Source organism: Amblyraja radiata, chromosome 20 (genome assembly GCF_010909765.2).
Source record: "Amblyraja radiata isolate CabotCenter1 chromosome 20, sAmbRad1.1.pri, whole genome shotgun sequence".
In the NCBI taxonomy this organism is placed as follows: domain Eukaryota; kingdom Metazoa; phylum Chordata; class Chondrichthyes; order Rajiformes; family Rajidae; genus Amblyraja; species Amblyraja radiata.
In genome coordinates, this window is record NC_045975.1 from 25,925,427 (window position 1) to 25,948,286 (window position 22,860).

General features: G+C 42.1%; 1 protein-coding gene across 3 annotated transcripts in view; it reads left to right on the forward strand.

Annotated features, from left to right (window-relative positions):
- The window catches only part of kcnc1 (potassium voltage-gated channel subfamily C member 1), a 50,217-nt gene that overhangs the window by 19,094 nt on the left and 8,263 nt on the right, over positions 1–22,860 (forward strand). For all 3 annotated transcript variants that reach the window (XM_033039122.1, XM_033039120.1, XM_033039121.1), the window contains exon 2: positions 16,653–17,586. In XM_033039122.1, the coding sequence (XP_032895013.1) occupies positions 16,653–17,586 (934 nt within the window). The remainder of the gene's footprint in view (positions 1–16,652; positions 17,587–22,860) is intronic.

Sequence of the window (22,860 nt, forward strand, 5' to 3'; positions counted from 1 at the left end):
TGGGGCATCTTAGTTGGCGAGGCCAAGTTGTGTAGGGGATGAATTCATGGCAAATTATTGCTGTACATTTTACAGACATAACGTACCTACAGTGAGTCATTAGTGGAAGGAGTGAATGTTGATGTAGGATTGTGGCATTCTAATTAAGATGATGGCTTTGTACTGGGTGATATGGAGTGATGTTACAGATGCAATTTTCCAGTTAACTGCAGATTACACCATCACACTCCTGACTCGTGTCTGGTAAATGATGGAAGTGTTTTGGGGTGTGAGATAGTTAAGGTCTGGCTAGTGGAGAGCTTTCCTGCGATTATTATTGCCTTCTGGAGTTGCCTTAGAATTAAGGTTAGCCACTCTCACCTCTGCTCAGTAGTTCATCCTGTTTGTGCATGAATTGATGAAGGCTGCAATGAGATTACATGTGAGAATTAATTCACTGATGGTAGGATATTGTCAGTCAGTAATATATTGACACCCCCTTCACTGATAGGAACATATTATCACCTCATGTAATTTTAGTAACATAGGCAGCTCACACACTGGCATAACATTGACATTGCACAAAGCGATAGCAATAGTCCTATGTCCATATCTCATACTCAAATAACATATTATATTATGTTACACATATATAAATGAGGCATAATGGTAATATCAAACCATTATCTCATACATTGACAGCAATAATCTGATGTTTCAAACACCAAGAGCAAGATGTTGACCACGTGCACTAGACAGTAACAATATGGCTTTTATTTATTGGGAGTAATAATACTTTGGTATCGTAGACACAAGAGAGTAAGATACGGAGCCCACAAACACTGGGAATAATAGGACATTTATTTATTGTAATTTTGCTCAAAATGAGTGGAATGTATGGACAATTCATTCTCAATAATAATATACAGAGCACTAATAATATACTCAAGGATTGTATTCTATAGCATCTTGAGACTGTCATCTCACACAGTGATAATAATAAAATGCCTCTTCTCTACAAAGTAGGATGACCATGGGAGGAGGAGCCATCTTGGGGAACGGCTGCTAACCAGCAGCCGTCCGTTTAATTCGCTTTTTAAAAAAGTTTTTAGTTAGTCCTGTGTCTCGTCTGTTTGGAGAAATTGACTTTTAAATGTGGGGGGTAGGGGGCAATTCTGTTTCTAGGTCCCTACCTGGTCGGTGAGGCAGCTTTTTCTCCGGGCTGCCCATCGACCCGTCCTCGTGGCCTACCAGCGGGCTTGGAGCGCCGTTTCCTGGCGGGGACCGCCCAGCACCTCGGCCTCGGTGGCGGCACAACGCTTCATGGAGCGCTATCGTGGAGCGGAGCGGGCGATGCCTTGCCTGGGTCGCCGCGCTGGATCGACGCGCTAGAGCTCCGGTGAGCTGAGACCGCCAAGTTCAACACCTCCGGTCTGCGGGTCTGCGGAGCGGAGCGGGCGGCACCGATTTCAACATCGGGAGCCTGGGAGCTCCAAACGGCGCGGCCTTGTCGGCTTCGGAAGCCGCGGTCCCCAGTCAGGAAGCGGCCGTTCCAGGTGGCCCAGCCGCTGAGTGGACTCTCCCGACGCCGGGGCAACACCACCCGGTGAGAACGGCCAGGAACATCGGGCCTCCGTAGAGGCAACTGCGGTGGCCTCAATAGGCCTGACTTTGGGTGAACTTCGGGTTGGGGACTGGACATTGTGCCTTCCCCCACAGTGGTATCCATTGTGGGGGGATGATTTTTTGTCTGTACGTAATCCTGTTAGTCTTTGTCCAAGATGGCTGCCGTGAAGAGAGAGTGGACGCTGGCGCGCTTTAGCTGCCGCTGCTCTCTCTTCACATTGTGTTTTTGATTTTTTGTTTTTGGACTGAATTCTGTTTTTAATTTGTGTTTCTGTGATGTCTTTATTATTTATTTTATTCTGATTATATGTTTTTTATTCCTGTTAATCTTTGTAAGGTGTCCTTGAGATGTCTGAAAGGCGCCCAAAAATAAAATTTATTATTATTATTATTATATATGTCAGGGAAATGATGTCACCTTTGCACTAAACAGCCTGGATTTCCCCACATTGCAGCCAACAATTGGAACCTTTGCATAACTATGTCAGTACAGAAATCTTGAAAGCTAGCAACTGCTTGTCAGTCGTTTATTAAATGTGTTCCTGTTTTCCAGTCTCATGGCTGAGTGTGAGATTTAAGTTCTGCTGGTCAATCCATTCAATGAACATGCACTGCCAACCCAGTATAGTACTGTATAGGTACTGTAGTTCCCCATCAATTTCATCAGAGGAGTGCTGATGTAGTGGGATTAAGGTAAGCAATTGTACCTGATCTGCTGGGTTACTCCAGCACTATGCCTTTTTTTGTTGTAAACCAGCAACTGCAGTTCCATATTCCTATAATAGTATTTGAAAAATTAGTTTGTTTAGGTTATTTCATGTTTCAAAATGTTTTTGAAACTTAATTTCAATTGTTTTAATAATTTGATTATTTTATATGAAATGCAACATTTTAAAATCAGAAACTTCCAGAAACGTTCATGTTAATTGTTTTGGCAGTTGGCCAAATATTTTTGTCAATATTTTTCCAGCTGTTTCAAGGGAGATTCGAACATTTTCAACAACTTTCAACTTGAAGGGTACAAGATGGTGCCAGAAATGTGGCGGCTCATGTGTACTCTACTATTCTTACACTCATGTACTTGAGTATGATTACGCCTATTTTACTGAACTGAATGCAAAATATCTACATCTCACACAATGAATATACTGTAGTATAGTGACACTTGAAAATATAGTCAGCTGTTCACACAATAGCATAACATGTAATGCACTGATAGAAACATATACAGTACCTCATTCGCTCCGAAACATTAATTATATGCAGTAATGTATACGAATATTACAAAAGAGTAAATAATAAACTGCAACCTAACAAAATTACAGCAAAAAATCTCTTAGCATAACAGGAGTTTTAAACTGAGAAAGTGCTGGAGTAAATTCAATGGGTCAGGAAACGTCCGGAGAACATTGGTAGGTGATGTTTTGGGTTGGACCCTTCTTCAGACTGAGTGAGATAAGGAGATAAGCTGAAAAGAGGTGTGAAATGTGAAACCAGAGGTAGGAGAACAGTTGGAAGGGGATGAGGGGAAGGGAAAAGGGAGAAATGGATGTTGCTCCAGGTGGGGCACACTTTAAACATTGAGAGAATAGCTGTCTGTGATATATAGACTCCTCAAACTCTGAGGCATAGACATTTTACACATTGATTTTAACGTATTGAATTAATTTAACATGAATAAATAGTCTTATTTTGAAAACTCACATACCGACACAGTGGCGCAGCGGGAGAGTTGCTGCCTTACAACGCTTGCAGCGCCAGAGACCCGGGTTCGATCCTGACTACGGGTGCTAACTGTGTGGAGTTAGCATGTTCTCCCCGTGACCCCGTGGGTTTTCTCCGAGATCTTCGGTTTTCTCCCACATGCCAAAGATTACAGGTTTGTAGGTTAATTGGCGTGGTGTAAATTGTCCCTAGTATGTGTGTGTGTAGGACAGTGTTACTGTGCAGGGATCGTTGGTCGGTGCAGACTCGGTGGGCCGAAGGGCCCATGTCCACACTGTATTTCTAGACTAAACTAAACCAGAAACTGAACATCTCAAACAATGACAATTATTGCGACAATTCAGTGACTATTCATGCAATCTCAGACATGATAGTATCACACACACTAATGGTGATACACTGACTCCCACACACTGATAGTAGCACATGGACTACAAAAACTGATGTTAATGTTGATCTGAATGGAAATAAAGTATAAAGTATAAAATATCCTTTATTGCCATGTCCTTTTGAATCCGGAAAGAATTGAAGCATAAATAGTTTGCAATTTTAAAAAAAGTGAACAACTATTTATGTTCCTTCGGGGAAATATTGTTGAGAGAACAGAAACAGGAAATCTTTGGCCCAACTTCTCCCATTTTTTAATTAGGATGAATACATAATGCCAGAAATATATTTGTTAATTCAGCCATGGGCAGGGGATTTGCCTGAAATTTACTTTGAAGAAATTGATTAAATAAGAATCAGTCCATATGTGAATGGGTTAAAAAAAAGAGGCCATGAACAAAAAATTATTGGAATTCATGAGCATAATCTTCCTTTGGCTCTTCAAGAAGACAGTTTAAAAAGTTATTTAATTTACTTGAAAGCTCTCAGGACATATGAGGATTCGATAATCTGAGTAATGAATTGGATGGAATCTCAAAGAGCAAATAGTGATCAACAGCAATAATTTAATTAAACACCTGGGATTCAGGGGCTGATTCCACAACCAACTCTAGACTTCTGTTTTTCACCACATTTATGAGTATTCCTACAATGGAGAATGTTTAGTGACAATAATATGATACTTTTTTACGGCGACCATGCCAATGTGCCTGTTTTTATGTTACCTTCATTAATCCTTTCGGGCTGCTGGAAAGAAATTAATTATCTCTTGCGACCACAAATTAGATCTACTTGTCCATCAGTTGGTCCACAAAACTCACCACATTACACAGTGACCATATTTCATTAGTATTTCACTGGCCACAAGGTATTGGAAACATTCCTCCTTGTTGAGTTTTGTGGCAGGGAACAATCGATGGTTGAGAGTGCTTATGCTTTAAATATGTTGGGCAACGAGTGAAAAAAATGACAGAGAAACTATTTAGGTGCTCCCCGATTTACGATGCTTCGACTTGCAATATTTCGACTTTACGATCGGCAAACGCTCGGCTACGGCAATGAGCCGCACGTCGCTTCCGGTCACGTGACTGCAATGTATTGAATGCGTTTTCGACTTGCGATATTTGCGGTTTACGATGGATTTATCAGAATGTAACCCCATCATAGGTAGAGGAGCAGTTGTAAATGGCTGATGATACTATTACCATTTTTGCGAAACTCAGATGCTATGTCCTGCTAAATATATCAATGGAAAAAGCACATTGGACAATCCTTAATTTGGTAGGTCTTTGACTGAAAGATACAGCATGGACACAGGCCCTTCACCCCTCCAAGTCCATGCCAATCGATCACTTGTTCACACTAGTTCTACGTTATCCCACTTTCTCATCTTTACGGAGGCCAATTAGCTTACAAACCCGCATGTTTTTGGGATGAGTGAGGAAACCTGGGTACCTGGAGGAAAACCATGCGGCCACAGGGAGAATGTGCAAACTCCACACAGATACCACCTGAAGTTAGGATCAAACCCGGGTTTCTGGCACTGTGGCAGCAGCTCTACCTGTTGCTCCACTGTGCCATCCAATGTTATGTTCGGTGGCCGTTGATTGCCATAATATCTTTCACTGTGTCATCACAGATCACTATAACGCTCTGTACGAGAGCCTTGATGATCACTCGGTTCACAGTGTCTGTGTTATGCTGCAATAGTAATGCATTAATTAGATTTCTAGAGTCATAGCTAAATCAGAAAAAAAAATCATGATCCAGAATCTGCTCTTAGTTTGGCAGTTCACTTCTCTGGGATGATCATTGATTACTGTAATATAGTACGATAGGTAATCAATACTGTAACACACTAACAATGTTTGTATGCATTACAATGAACTGCCTTCTCACTGATTGTTGCAATGTTCATAGGCCACTGCTAACTGGAATGCATAGCCTTTAATTAGTGTGAGGAGTACTGGTGAATCACATCACAGTAATAAACTGCACTACACGATCAAGAGTCAAGAGTGTTTAATTGTCATTTGTACTGACAATGGAACAATGAAATTCTTTCTTGCTGCAGCTTAACAGGCCTGTTAATGCAATACACACTGATAAAATATAATATTTAAAAAAAAATCAATACCGCTAACTATTGTACCATAACTGCCCTCAACGACCTTTTACTTGTGGATATAAATAATACTGGTGATTATCTGTTCATTCACACAATGTTGTAATTTACACTTTAACATTTGTAGAATGATACAGCAACAAAGAAGATAATTCTGCCCATTCTAACTCTTGAAATGTTCTCTTCCATGCAGTTTTTTAACTTACACTGGAAAAGTAGAACTTAATTGTTTTCACCACCTTTCCAAGGAGAATGAAATAGTTCACTATGTAAAAATAAATTCTCATTCCATCTCTGCTTCTGCCAATTAATTTTCATCTCTTCCCTCTGCCAACCCACCCTTTTGTCACCAGAGCTGCATTTTCCTTATTTTATCAATACACTTCAATTTTTTGCACATCATGATTCACTCTCCCTTAATCTTCATTCTTTTCAACAACAGCTCAGCTTCTCTGGTATCTCCAATTAACAGAGGTTCTGAATTCTTGACAGTTTAAAAAAAATAGAAACTCCTCTGCAGCCTCTCTGTGGCCTTGTGATTTTTTCTACAATATAGTTTCAAGAACTAGCTGTAATCTACAGAAATATTGCTCCTAATGCTGACCCCAGAGAGACAACATGATCCAGTGTCAAAAACAAGTTCACCCATACTCTCTGCTTTCTGCCCGTTAGCGAATTTCATAACTCAAAATGTATTAATATTGTGATACCTTCCCCATTGAAACTCAACCCACTTTCATTTCCAGGCAGTGATTAATGATTCACACTCTGGAATTAACTGTGTTTCAATGTCTAAGCCAGCGAGTACCTTGCCTTTCTCTAGCTTCACATTTTGCGCCTCTTCTATCCTTATTTCTTTATCTCACACTTGTTGTCTTTTCATCTCTGGCCCTTGTCCAATCATCTGCCTATCAAACTCCTCCCCCCTCACCCATCACTTCATGGGCTTTTCCAGCTTCCCCCCCCCCCTCCAACTACAATCAGTCTGAAGAAGGGTCATGACCCGAAACATCTCCTGTCCATGTTCTCCAGTGATGCTGCCTAACCCATTGTGTGACCTTCCCTGTCCAGACCTGCTCTACAGACACATTAACTTTGTGAGGCCACACAATGGCAACAATCTTGAAGCCTTGGCTCTGTGTCCTGTTAATGTGTCTGGCTGCAAGTGGTATCCACACCTTTAGACGAGGAATCCTAGCCCACCCCACCCTGCCCCTACCCGAGCCAAGGCTTCAAGATTGTTGCCATTGTGTGGCCTCACAAAGATAATGTGTCTGCAGAGCAGGTCAGGACAGGGAAGGTCACACAATGGGTTAGGACCTGTTTCCACACTGTGTCTCTAATCTAAACTAAAGTAAACATTCACTATGCTTAGTTTTTCAATTAATCTTCAGTCACTCAGACACCCAGGAACGAAGGAGATTACAAAGAGTGGTGGACACTGCCCGTCCATCACAGGTGCAGATCATCCTACTGCAGTTGTACAGGGCCCTGGTGAGACCGCATCTGATGTATTGTGTGCAATTTTGGTCTAATTTGAGGAAGGACATTATTGCTATTGAGGGAGTGCAGTGTAGGTTCACCAGGTTAATTCCCGGGATGGAGGGACTGACATATGATGAAAGAATGGGTCGACTGGGCATGTATTCCCTGGAATTTGGAAGGTTGAGAGGGGATCTTATAAAAACATATAAAATTCTTAGAGAATTGGTCAGGCTAGATGCAGGAAAAATGTTCCCGATGTTGGGGGAGTCCAGAACCAGGGGTCACAGTTTAAGAATAAGGTGTAGGCCATTTAGGACTGAGATGAGGAAAAAAAATTTCACCCAGAGAGTTGTGAATCTGTGGAATTCTCTGCCACAGAAGGCAGTGGAGGCCAATTCAGTGGATGTTTTCAAGAGTTAGATTTAACTCTTAGGGCTAAACGGAATCAAGGGATATGGGGAGAAAGCAGGAACAGGGTACTGATTTTAGATGATCAGCCATGATTATGGTGATGGTGGTGAATGGTGGTGCTGGCTCAAAGGACCGAAAGACCTACTCTTGGACCTATTTTCTATGTTTCTATGTTCTATGTTTCTATCCCATCATTGAAGAGGTCTTTAGGCGGTGTTACCTCAAAAAGGAAGCCAGTACCATTAAAGACCCACACCACTTTGGCCGCACTCTCATTTCACTCTTACCATTGGGAAGAAGATTAGTTAAGACCAAAGTTGGACCCTTGAAGACTGAAAAAGGTGAATTTATTGTGGGGAACAAGGAAATGGCAGATGAGTTGAACAGGTACTTTGGACCCGTTTTCACTAAGGAGTACACAAACAATCTTCCTGATATAATAGTGGCCAGAGGATCTGGGGTGACGGAGGAATGGAAGGAAATCCACATTAGGCAGGAAACGGTGTTGGGTAGACTGATGGGACCGAAGGCTAATAAATCCCCAGGGCCTGATGGTCTGCATCCCAGGGTACTTAAGGAAGTGGCTCTAGAAATCATGGATGCATTGGTCTTCCAATGTTCTATATATTCAGGATCAGTTCCTGTGGATTGGAGGGTAGCTAATGTTATCCCACTTTTTAAGAAAGGCGGGAGAGAGAAAACGGGATTATAGACCAGTTAGCCTGACATCGGTGGTGGGGAAGATGCTGGAGTCAATTATAAAAGATGAAATAGCCGTACATTTGGATAGCAGTAACATGATTGGTCCAAGTCAGCATAGATTTACGAAGGGGAAATCGTGCTTGACTAATCTTCTGGAATTTTTTGAGGATGTAACTAGGAAAATGGACAAGGGAGAGCCAGTGGATGTAGTGTATCTGGACTTTTAGAAAGCATTTGATAAGGTCCCACATAGGAGATTAGTGGACAAAATTGGGGCACATGGTATTGGGGGTAGAGTGCTGATATGGATAGAAAATTGGTTGGCAGACAGGAAACAAAGAGTAGGGATTAACGGGTCCCTTTCAGAATGGCTTGCAGTGACTAGTGAGGTATCGCAAGGCTTGGTGCTGGGACCGCAGCTATTTACAATATACATTATTGATTTAGATGGATTCAAAGTAACATTAGCAAATTTGCATATGACACAAAGCTGGGTGGCAGTGTGAACTGTGAGGAGGATGCCATGAGAATGCAGGGTGACATGGACAGGTTGCGTGAGTGGGCAGATGCATGGCAGATGCAGTTTAATGTGGATAAATGTGAGGTTATCCATTTTGGTAGCAAAAACAGGAAAGCAGATTACTATCTAAATGGTGTCAAGTTGGGAAAAGGAGAAGTACAATGGGATCTGGGGGTCCTTGTTCATCAGTCAATGAAAGTAAGCATGCAGGTACAGCAGACAGTGAAGAAAGCGAATGGCATGTTGGCCTTTATAACAAGAGGAGTTTTGTATAGGAGCAAAGTTGTATAGGGCCCTAGTGAGACCACACCTGGAGTATTGTGTGCAGTTTTGGTCCCCTAATTTGAGGAAGGACATTCTTGCTATTGAGGGAGTGCAGCATAGGTTTACCAGGTTAATTCCCGGGATGGCAGGACTGTCATATGCTGACAGAATGGCAGGGCTTGTATACTCTGGAGTTTAGAAGGATGAGAGGTTATCTTATTGAAAGATATTAGATTATTAAGGGTTTGGACACGCTAGAGGCAGGAAACTTGTTCCCGATGTTGGGGGAGTCCAGAACCAGGGGCAACAGTTTAAGAATTAGGGGTAAGCCATTACGGAGACGAGGAAACACTTTTTCTCACAGAGAGTTGTGAGTCCGTGGAATTCTCTGCCTCAGAGGGCGGTGGAGGCCGGTTCTCTGGATACTTTCAAGAGAGAGCTAGATAGGGCTCTTAAAGATAGTGGCGTCAAGGGATATGGGGAGAAGGCAGGAACGGGGTACTGATTGGGGATGATCAGCCATGATCACATTGAATGGCGGTGCTGGCACGAAGGGCCGAATGGCCTATTCCTGCACCTATTGTCTATTATCTATTGTCTATTGTCTAAGATATAGGAGCCTGAAAACCGTATCCACCAGGTTCAAGAATAGCTTCTTCCCAACAGCCATCAGGCTCTTGAACACTACACAACAGTAACCTCAATTATGGATTGTCTTTGGTTGCATGTTGGGTATTTTTAAACTAGTATTAGGGTTATTAATTTATTGAATTTTGTTTTTTATATAATATCTATGTGTACTGTGTTTACAGGCCTCTTATGCTGCTGAATTTCATTGTTCTGTTATTGGTACATATGTCAATTAAACACTCTTGATTCTTGAGAACGTAAGGTTTGCTACATACACAAACTGTTTTTTGTTTTCGAGATACAACGTGGAAATAGGCCCTTCGGCCCACCGAGTTTGCGCCAACCAGCGATCGCCCGTACATTAATTCTATCCTACACATTAGGATTAACCTACAAACCAGCATATCTTTGGAATGTGGGAGGAAACCACAGCACCCGGAGAAAACCCACACGGTCACAATGAGAACGTACATACTCCATACAGACAGCACCCGTAGTCAGGATCGAACCAGGGTCCCTGGTGCTGCAAGGCAGCAACTCTAGCTTTGCGCCACTGTGCCGCTGTGGTGTGAAGCAGAGTGATGGGGCATGATGGGAATCCAGCCCCTCAGCTCAGGATGATGGTGTTCTGCCTTAGATTCAGTGCTGAGTCTGGCATCGAAGCAAAGGTCACTGTGCTGTCATCTGACCTTTGTTTTTTTTCCTGATTTCCCTCTCGCAATACATAGATGTGAGAATCAGAAATAAGCTGACCCATCTATAATGGTCATCTGAAGCATCACTGCTGAGTCGCTGCATTATCCCACTATTAGAACAATGACCAGACTTCAAAAAATGCCCTTGAACTTAAAAAGAATTGGGACATTTTGCGATACTGTAAAGTTCTATATAAATGCCAAGGAATTTTATAACTGTACAAGTGGATAACTATATAAATACAACTGTTACACCTATATAAGTGGAATTCATTGCCACAGACAGTTTTGGAGGCCAAATCAATGGATATTTTAAAGGCAGAGATGGACAGTAATTAGTAAGGGTGTCAGGGGTTATGGGGCGAAGGCAGGAGCAGGAAAGAGAGATCAACCATAATTGAATGACGATGTGGACTTGATGGGCCGAATGGCCTAATTCTGCTCCCAGACATGAATTTATGAAATGCTATTTTCTTTCTTTTTACTTTCATTCCCTGTACTCAAAGTCACATGTGTTTGATCAGTCCCCAAACTTCCTCTGCAATTTCTTTGGTAATACTGAGCGAACGTACCCATGAATTCATAGAACATAAAACATAGAATAGTACAGCATAAGAACATGTCCTTCGGCCCACAACGTCTGTGCCAAACATGATGTCAACACCAACTCTCATCTGCCTGCACATTGTCCAAATTCCTCTACTCCCTGCCTACACAAAAGCGTTTTAGATGCCACTATTGTACCATGCTCCAGCACTTCCTGTTCCAGGCACCCACTGCCCTTGGTAGAAAAAACTTGCCCTGCACTTCTCCTTTAAACTTGGCCACTCACTTTAAAGCTAGGGCCTCTGGTATTTGACTTTTCCATCCTGGGAAAATGTTCTGACTCTCTACCCTATCTATGCCTCTCATTCCTTGATGAGCTGTCTGCCATCACTCCTAAGTGTGCATATCTTAATTAACTCCTTTCAAATGTCCTCCTGCACGTTTTCTATCATTTTCTCTGCAACTTGAGTGCTGCTCTTTTACACAGCCCATTTCCATGCTCAGTGTTTCACTTGCCTGGGGCTCTTTTAAGCTGACACTTTCCATCAATCTTCATGTCTTCTGTTTCCTCTTGCTTTTAAGATATGAATCAGTTGACAACATTTCCTGCCCGCTAATTCTTACTGCCTGCCTTTGTGAAAAGTCACTCATGTTGCCCCTAAGCACTCAGTGCTATTTATGATTTCACTTCCTTAAATGCTCACATTTGCAGGCTGTTCCAGTCCACTATTGTTTCGGCTTACTGGTAAAATGAAGACTACCATTGGGCAGCAAAAGCTCAGACACAATATTGGAACAGTACAGGCAGAAATTTACTGTGCATCTATTTCACACTGAAACCCAGTATAATATGTTTGATGGAGCACTGAATGCCTGAACTAGGTAATGTCCAACAGTAATATTATCCACCTTTGGAGCGAACGCACAAAAAGATTTGTACAGACCATTCATGCTGTTATACTTAGTTTGGAAGTAAACTGAAATAGAACATAGATCATAGAACCTAGAACAGTACAACACAGGAACAAGCCCTTCAGCCCACAATTCCTGTGCTGCAAATGATGCTTAGACCAACTCGCAATTGCCTGCACATGATCCATATCTCTCCATTCCCTGCATATCCAAAAGCCTCTTCAATGCCACTATCATATCAGCATCCACCATCACCCATGGCAGCACATTCCAGGCACCCACCACACTCTGTGTAAAATAACCTGCCCCACACATCTCCTTTAAACTATCAACCTCTCACTTAAAAGCTATGCCCTCCATTTTGTATTTCCATCCTGGGAAAAAAGTTCTGACTATCTACCCTATCTATGCCTCTTATAATGTTATATATTTCACCAGGTATCCTATCAACCTCCGGCATTTCAGAGAAAACAATCTAAATCTGTTCAAACTCTCCTTGTAGCTAATCTCTCTGATCCAGGCATCATTCTGGTAAACCGCCTCTGCACCCTTTCCAAGGCCTCCACATCCTTCTTGCGTAGGGGCAACCAGAATACTCCAATTGAGGCCTAACCAAAGTCCTATAAAGCCACATCATGACTTCCTGACTCAATGCCACAACTTATGAAGGCACGCATACTATATGCCTTATTTGCCACTATCTACTTGTGTTGCCATTTTCACAGAGTTATGGACTTGGACCTCAAGACCCTCTGTACATCAATGCTGTTAGTAATCTTGACATTCATTGTATATTTTCACTATACATTTGACCTCCCAAAGTGCAACACACTTGCTCAGGTTAAACTCAATCTACCATTTCACAGCCCATTTCCATAGTGAATTTATATCCTGCAGGATACTTAGACAGCCTTCCTTACTGGGCCTCCACAGATGCTGCATTACCCACTGAGTTCTTCCAGCTCTTTGTGTTTCGCTTAAAACCCTGGCACAAATGAATGCGGAAAAGATTATAAAGCTGAGCAATGCCTTTGGACACAGGCATTTTACAAAACGCATTTATTAACATTGCAACTTTCTCACCCATATTAGTTTGTAAAAGTGCAAAGCATACCATCAGTAGAAGCTTCATGAAAATAAACTATTTGACATTGGCATTGTATTTCAGTCAGCTGTTTTACTGAACTGGATCATCTCGTTATGTGCACATGCAATATCACATCATGTCACGGAGATTCAGTTCTGCCACTACTGCTTAATTACCACAAGAGTCCATTTGACCTTGTGGATTTGGATGACATTTAACACCATTGCATATCCTTGGGCACTCAGACCAGAGATGACAAGGACAGGAAAAATCATATTTCCATTTGAATCTTCCATTTGAATTTTTAACATTCCCCTTCCCTCCCTCCGTGCCCACTTCCTCCACCCTAATCATTTAACTGGTTCCACAGTTCCCCACATTGTATCCCTCTTGAGATCACATCTTCCCTAGCCAACAACGGGCCTACCAGGGCACCTCCCTGCCTGAGGTTATTTGTTGACAGCCCTGATTGTTCCTGGTCTTTTCTTACCACCAGCTCTTCGCCCTCAACCCCCTACTTTCAGTGTAAAGAAAGGTCCCGACCTGAAACATCACATGTTCTTCATCCAGAGATGCTGCCTGATCCATCGAGTTACTCCAGCACTGTTGTCTATCGTCCATTTAAATTAACCTGGAATCACGTCAGATCTACATGGGTTCAGTAGCTCAACTAGAGCAATGTACGAGATTTTGTTTAGAATCTATAGACAAATTAAGTTGATTCTTTATGGATACTTTAGTATCCACATCAAGATTTGCATTGAAACTGCAAATGTTTACCAGGATGGACATAGAACATAGAACCCAGAACAGTACAGCACAGCAACACACCCTTCAGCCCACCAGTTCTGCGCTGACCACGATGCCAATCTAACCAACTCCATCTGCCGGCATGTGGTCCTTTTCCCTCTATTCTCAGCCTGATTATGCATCTGTCTAAGTGTCTCTTAAATGTTGTTACTGTGTCGACCACCTTCCCCAGCAGTGAGTTCCAGTCACCTAGCACACTAAAAAAATTACCTTTTAAACTTTCCTTCACTCACCTTAAGCTCATGGCCTCTTGGCCTCTACATTTCCACCCTGTGAAGAAAAATCTGTCTACGCCTCTCATCATTTTATATACTTCTATCAAGCCTCCCCTCAACATCTGGTGCTCCAGAGGAAACAGTACAATACAATCCAGTTTGGTCAAATTAATACTCTCCCAGCCAGGCAGGCTATTAATGATGAGGTTACCTGGCTTGGAGACTGAGTATTAAACTGAGACACAGTTAGAGACTGCAAATGATAGAATCTGGAGCAAAAAAACCCCAAAATGCTGGAAGAATTCAGCATGTCAAGCAGCATCTATGGAGAGAAAGGGATGGTCGATGTTTTGAGTCGCAGTCTGTACCATGGTGGTGGGTGAAGGGCAAGTGGAAAAGTACATTATGCAGAATAACATCATAGGCTTAATGGGATGATACAAAGAACAATTCTCAGAGCTCGAGCAACTTGTGGTTACAAAATTACCCCAAATACTTTTCAAAAATGATTGATTATTGACTGATTCTTGTTCCAGAATTTATTCGATGTGGTGACATATCAAACTACACAATTCTCATTGGTTGCCTTGATTTGCCCATTTTTTATTTGCACTGGTAGATACATTTTGGAATAGTTAACCACATAAAATCTCTTTCAAACTGTTGAAAAAACAGCTGAGAACAAATTGATCTGTGGGTGAGAGGTAGGGTGGGGGAGGTGGCGATGGTGGGAATCTGGAGAACTCCTCAGTCTAGGACAGCAGGCAGAGGCACCACATCCTCTATGATGCATCAAAGTGTGAGAGTACTTCCAGAACAGACTGTACCGTGTGGAAGGAATTGGATGCGTTGCCTCACAGCTGCTCAATCTGAGAACGATGCCTTCAGTAAAGGATATTAACTGGTCCTACCTCTAACTTAGCCTAAATGATTGTATTCACAGCAACACCAAAAGAACTTTGATGCAGTAATGTTTCCACTAACTAGATGGAGTTTCACTATATTTGAGAAAGGGAGGGAGAATATTATCCCAGTCACTACTGCTTCGCCACGGCACACTGAGATAATACACTGCAGATAGACACAAAATGCTGGAGCAACTCAGCTGGTCAGGCAGCATTTCTGCAGAAAAGGAATAGATGATGTTTTGGGTCGAGACCCTTCCTCAGACACTGCACACTAGTTTCTTCTTTGTCCAATTAGAACCCCATCAGTTATCATCCACTTAAAGTAACAACTGGTCTACTTAAGGAAGTGCTCTCACTCACACTTTTGTGACACTTTCCTCCATTTTGGTGGCTACATTACTCCCGCATATTTTACTTGACTTGGAGTTGTCCAGCACAGAGAGAGGTCATTTAGCCTATCATGCACCATGAACGCATCATTCAAATAGTCCCATTGCCCTAGTTTTAATCTACTTTCCTGAAAATGTTCCTTCTCATGCATACATTTGGAAGCTGCTATTAGAACTGTTTCCCTCTCAGGCTGTGTATTGTAGATTAAAATATGAACTTGCTGCATAGAAATAATATTTTCATCTCATTGAATGACTCATGGTTTGTTTTGCCAATGTTCTTAAATATCTAGCCATAGACATTCCTCCAAGAGGAAATAGTTTCATTCCACCTACTCTCTCAAATAATTTCAGAATTTTGAAGAATTCCAATGAATCATCCCTTGACTGATAATGTGAAGAGTGTCAGATTTTCTAGTTCCTTTCCAGAGCTGATAGACCGCACCCATTATTCTCTTCCATCATATCTCATGTGCATCTTTCCAATTCCTCCCAAGAGTAGTGTCAATGGGCTCTACCCGAGCCAGCTGCCTGCCCCTTTTCCGGGGATACGTCCGTGCCCGGGTGCGGATGGAAAGGGAATACGCCCTGTCTACGGGTACCCTGAGGGAGTTCCGGGACCGCTGGGCACCGAGGGGGGTTGAATGTATCCTTGACAAGGATTGCAATATAATTGTTTAGCAGTTGCTGAGCATATTTGTTCGTCTTGTATTATGGTGGTGTTTTGTTTTATTGTAGTGTCAATACTATTTTAATATTTGAATAAATATTTTTGATTAAAAAAAAAAAGAAAAAAAAAAAGAGTAGTGTCAAGAATTAGATAGAATATCCCAGGTTAGCTCTAATCAATTATTTATTTGACTTCATTCCTCTTCCATGACATTTGGTAAATGTTCTTTGATTTTTAACCTCAGTTACTACATCTTCTTGCAAGGTATAACTAGCTCAAAAACAGGCTGGGTATTGGTGTGTGCGTTAGGATGTAGAGCATTGGTGGAATATATTTCATGTCACTGAAGTGGGGGCAGAAGGTTGAACTGAATCTTATGTCAATAATGAAAATAGGAAGGATGAAAATCACCCCATTAGAAGATGATGTGTTGTTGCTTGAGCTTATTTTGGGCTTCAACGGGTTGGTTGGGGATAATGAAATTTTCCTATTTACGAAATACTTTATTTCAAAACAGTTTCAATTTGTGCCATTAACATTTATTTCTTCTCTATTTTTCTTTGCAGTACTGTGCGTTTGCTTCGCTTTTCTTCATCTTGGTGTCAATCAGCACCTTCTGCCTGGAGACCCATGAAGCGTTCAACCCAATCGTTAACAAAACGGTGACTATAGAAAGTGGAAATAAAACCTGGACGGAAAATATTCTGGAAACAAAAACCGAAGCTTTCTTAATGTATATTGAAGGAGTCTGTGTGGTATGGTTTACGTTTGAATTTCTGATGAGGATCACTTTCTGTCCAAACAAAGTGGAGTTTATCAAGAATACTCTCAATATCATAGACTTTGTGGCCATTCTGCCCTTCTATCTGGAGGTAGGACTCAGTGCTTTGTCTTCCAAAGCGGCTAAGGATGTGCTGGGCTTCCTGAGAGTGGTTCGCTTTGTCCGAATCCTACGAATCTTCAAGCTGACCCGTCATTTTGTAGGACTGAGAGTTTTAGGACATACTTTGCGTGCAAGCACCAATGAATTTCTGCTGCTCATCATCTTCTTGGCACTTGGCGTCCTGATATTTGCCACCATGATCTACTATGCCGAGCGGATAGGAGCTAATCCCCATGACCTGAGAGCCGATAACCACACACACTTCAAAAATATTCCGATTGGATTTTGGTGGGCCGTAGTAACCATGACTACACTTGGCTATGGAGACATGTATCCTCAGACATGGTCGGGCATGTTGGTAGGAGCCCTCTGTGCTCTTTCGGGTGTGCTGACCATTGCTATGCCTGTCCCTGTCATTGTCAATAATTTTGGAATGTATTACTCCTTAGCGATGGCCAAACAAAAATTACCAAAGAAGAAAAAGAAGCATATACCGAGACCGCCCCAGCTGGGATCCCCCAATTATTGTAAATCTGGTGTAAACTCTCCACATCACAGTACACAGAGTGACACATGCCCACTCGCTCAGGAAGAGATTTTAGAAATTAACAGAGCAGGTAGGAAACCTCTTAGAGGAATGTCCATCTGACCCTCGAATGCCTCCTTTGCACCTACCCCTGGTAGTCATTTTATATCTCAACCAGCTTTGGATTTCTGGAAAGGCAGCACATTTAAGCCATGCTTGTGTTTTGTATCAAACATCCTCTTAGTAAGCACGTTACCAAATAGAGTGCAGCCAATCTGGTAAACTTCTATGTTGGAATGAAACCATGCATTGTCGAGGTAAGCTGAGAACTCCAGCTACATGTGCAATCAGAATCATCTGTTAATTACAGATTCTGACGATTATTTTGTAAAGAAAGAAGCAAAAATCTAGAAGATTTGTATCTGACAATGATTACCAAATCCTACTACATTTCCTTGAAATATTCAGCATTTTTCATACCTTATTGGTTATTAAACACCAGAATGAAGTATTATCATCTATTAGGTGGATTTAGGACAGAATGTGTTCTCATTTGATCAATTGTGGGGATCAAGGTTGAGATAAAACTGTAGTTTATGTATATAAGAAAATATGATAAATTAAGACAAAATCCCAGGCTAAATTGAGGCCTTTGGATTCTAAATAATCTGAAGCCACATAGGCTCTCCTATAGAAATCTTGCTGCATGAAAATATAACCAGTTAGGCTTCAAACTCCTCATAAAGTAGTATACACTTTTACTCCTAGAAAAGAACAAAAGTATTTCACTTCAGACCATAGTTGTTGCTCTGTAAATATACTTCATGTTGCTCTTACAAATCTGCCATGTATTATGGTAATAAAATAACTTAGTATAAGCATACAAATAATACTACTAATAATAATAATAATAACCTAATGCAAGAAGAATCCACTTTCCCTGCTGTTTCTGAGTGAATTAGCATAAAATAATTGTGCATTAGAGTACAAAAAATGTTTAACTCTTTCAATGAGAGAAATATACTCACATAATCACATCAGATTAAGATGTTTCTAACACCTATTTTAGTATTAAAGACTTTTAGTCTAAACTTGCTATTTGTGTACTAATGGACGCATTTAAAATAAACAGGTTAACACCAGCATTAAAAGAGTAAAAGAGAAGTGTCGATCAAATGCTTTACTTGTGCGTCTGCTAATATCACAAAGAGTAACGTCTAACGTTGCCATTTCAAACAGTCTTCGATAGAAACATCAAAATATAAATAATGAGAAGTTAATGTTAGTATGGTTAGCGATGAACTGTGTTTCTGAAAAATCACGTTTATAATTGCAGATAGCAAAGTTGATGCAACCCCAACATATTTCTCTGTTCTCTTTGTAACAGAGAAGTTAACTAATTAATTATAACCAATTTCTGTCAGCAACAAATTAACAGAGAGAAGGCAAAATGAGTACAGGGAACAGACAGAGTAACACTGTCAACAATCATTTTTACTTTATTGATTAAAATTCACTGTTTTTTGAAAATGCACCTTTCTCTAATGTGTTTAATAACTCTGTTTTGGTAAAACAATGTTTCTGAGGCAATTAGCATCCAGAGTCCTACCCTGTCTACCTTGCACGCTAGGGTTGTTGGGCAACAGGATACAAAGGTGATTTTCTCGAAACATGGGCCGACCCCACTTCAAGTCCGCTTGCCTCTTCAACCCAGCCCACGTCTCTGGATTTGAAAACATAGCAAAGGAAACAGTGGCAAGAGCAGGCCTTGGAGTAACCCAGCGGTCAGGCAGCATCCCTGGAGAAAATGGATACGTGGCGTTTCAGGTCTGGAACCTGATCTTATCAATCTGAAGAAAGGACCCAACCTGAAATGTCACCTATCCATTTTTTCCGGGCTTACTGGCCGACCCGCTGAGATACTCCAGCAGTATATAAACCAGCATCCGCAGTTCCTTGTTACTACAAGAATAGGTCTTATGGCTTTTCAGAATGCCACAAAATCTCATGTTGGCTAATCCCAAGCCTCAAATTCACTTTGCTGTCTGATCACAATATTCTTAATATGAAAAACAAACAATTTAATATGAAAAACAACTATTATTCATCTTACAATAAATTAAAATTTGAGCATTTGAGGTACTCAGAGATAAAGATTTCCAAAGATTTCTAATATGAACAATATTTTTCTCTTTGTTCCAAATACCCAACCTTTCCCTTGACACTTTCCACCTAGTTCCAGATTCTCCACTCGTGGAAACAACCTCTCAGTATCTAACTTGTCAGTCCCTCGCAGACTCGTGTATGTCTCAATGTGATTATTTCAATTCTTCCAAACTCCAGTGAGTGTATCTTCTTCAGTCCTGTTCCATTGTATGATCTCTCAATCCCTGAATCAGCCTCGTGGATTCGTACCACACTGTTTCCAAGACACCGCATCCAATCCTATTCCCAGTCCCAGGTCTGCTGAGGACTGCATTTGTGCACCGTAGACAATTGCACTCATGTCCTACTCAACCACTTCTCATGGAATCTTATCTGAATATTTACAATGTGGAAGAAGACTATTCAACTCATTGAGACTTGTAGAGATCTATACATACTGTAAGTAATCTAATTTGTCCCAAACTCTTTACCCTCTCCATGGGCCTGCAAACTCTTTCCCTTCAGGTATAAATCCAGCTTCTTTTGAAAGCCACAGACTAATTCACAAATATCCTTTGCAATAGATTCCACACCCCAATCATTTGCTGCTTAACGAAAATATATCTTATATCACATTAGGTTCCTTTCCCAATTATCTCCCCTTGTTCATAACCTCTATACTAATGGGAACACAAAGGGAATTCCCGCAATCTACTGTCTCTACCCTTCTTGATTTTACATTGTCAAATCTCCTCGTACAGTCTTCCGTTCCAAGAACCTCAAATTTTCAAGTCTATCCCTATCCCTGGAATCAAATTGTAACACCTGTGCCCACACCTCCCCTCTCACTTCCATCCAGGGATGCCAGTAACTCTTCCAGGTAAGGCAGCAGTTCACGTGCACCTCTTCCACATTTATCTATTGCTTACGGTGCCCACAATGTGGACCCACTTACATCAGTGAGACAAGCATAGATTAGGTGACCGTTTAGCCGAACACTTGCACTCTATCTGCCAAGACCTGCTGGAGCTTCCCGTTGCTAGCCATCTTAACTCCCTTTCCCTTTCCCATATTGACTTTCTGTCCTTGGCCTCCTCCATTGCCAGAGTGAGACCATACACATACTGTAAGAAACACACCTCATATTCCCCAGGTTAGCTTACAACCCAACAATGTGAATATTCAATTCTCCAATTTCAAGCAATACCCCGGAAATCCTCCTCCTCATTTTCCCCCAGCCCCACCCCCACCCCGGGCTCACATTTCTCCCCCCCACCCAAGTCACCCTGCTTCTTTCTCCTCCTCTGATGCTGTTCTCCCACCCCGTCCCACATTTTCCTTTTATCCCCCTCTTTTCACTCCCTCCTATCCCCTTATCCCTCCCTGCTTTACATTTTACTCTCCCTCTTTTTTCCCTATCTGACACTCTCTTGTCTCCTTTTCACCTCTAGACTTTGTCACATACACCACCCAACCGCCATTTACCCCCTCAACTGTATCCACCTGTCACTCGCAAGGCTTTGCCCCACCTCATTACATTTTCCCAGCTTTCTACCCCCACTCCATTCGGTTGGAAAAAGGGTCCATCCCGAAATATCGCTTCTCCATTCCCTCCCCAGATGCTGCCTGACCTGTTGAGTTCTCCCAATATTTCATTTTTTGATAGTTAGTACATTTATTTTATATCCTCTCGACAACCTTAACATCTTTATTAAAGGGGGACTCCTGAATTGAACATACCTCAACTGTGGCCGAACCAATGTTTAATAACATTTTCATGGATGTTCATGAAGTCAGGCAGCAGTGGTGGAGGGAATGGACAGGTGACATTATGGATTAGGACCCTTTTTCTGCACCTATTCACCTCTAACCTTTGTCACTTACTCCACCTATCTGCTAATCCCCCCCCCACCCCCAACCTCTGCATCACTTGCCAGGCTTTGTCCCACCCCCACCTCTCGTGGTTTCTCCCCACGATTAGAACCAGTCTCAACATGTCCCAACCCGAAACCTATCCATGTTCTCCAGAGATGCTGCCTGACCCCCTGAGTTCCTCCTGCACTTTGTATCTTTTTTTAATGAACATTCATCATGACTTCCTTGTTCCATGAAGCCCTTGATCTTCTATGTTTCTTAACTATTTTCTCAAAGTTTGAATTTGAAATTATTTATCATCTGGGTTTAGAATTTGGTTTACTTTCTGGAACAACCAGTGATGAGCTATCCCATGGCTATCTAGACTACACTTCTTCCCACCCTGCTTCTTGTAAGGACTCCATCCCCTACTCCCAATTCCTCCGTCCACGCCGCATCTGCTCCCAGGATGAGGTGTTCCAAACCAGGGCATGGGAGATGTCCTCATTATTCAGGGAACGGGGTACCCCTTCCCTACTATAGATGAGGCTCTCACCAGGGTCTCTTCAATACCCCGTAACACTGTTGTCTCTCCCCATCCCCCCACTCGGAACAAGGGCAGAGTCCCCCTAGTCCTAACCTTCCACCTCACTATCCGTCACATACAACAAATAATCCTCCGTCATTTTCGCCACCTCCAACGTGACCCCACCACTCGCCACATCTTCCCATCTCCCCCCCCCCCCGTCTGCTTTCCGCAAAGACCGCTCCCTCCGTAACTCCCTGGTCAATTCTTCCCTTCCCACCCGCACCACCCCCTCCACAGGCACTTTCCCTTGCAACCGCAGGAGATGCTACACTTGTCGCTTTACCTCCCCCCTCGACTCCATTCAAGGACCCAAGCAGTCGTTCCAGGTGCGACAGAGGTTCACCTGCATCTCCTCCAACCTCATCTATTGCATCCGCTGCTCTAGATGTTAGCTGATCTACATCGGTGAGACTAAGCGATAGGCACCCACCACCCTCTGCGTTCAAAACTTTCCCCACACATCTCTTTTAAACTTTGCCCCTCTCACTTCAACGCTATGCCCTCTAGTCTTTGACATTTCCACCCTGGGGTAAAGGTTCTGAATAGTGTGGAAAAATGTGAGGTCAGTCACTGACGTAGAATAAAACAGGAAAACAGATAATGTGTTTAAGAAGGAACTGCAGATGCTGGAAAATCGAAGGTAGACAAAAGTGCTGGAGAAACTCAGCGGGTGCAGCAGCATCTATGGAGCGAAGGAAATAAGCAACGTTTCGGGCCAAAACCTTTCTTCAGATAATGCTTTGCATGGTGAGAGATTGAAAGTTGTTTGTGTATCCT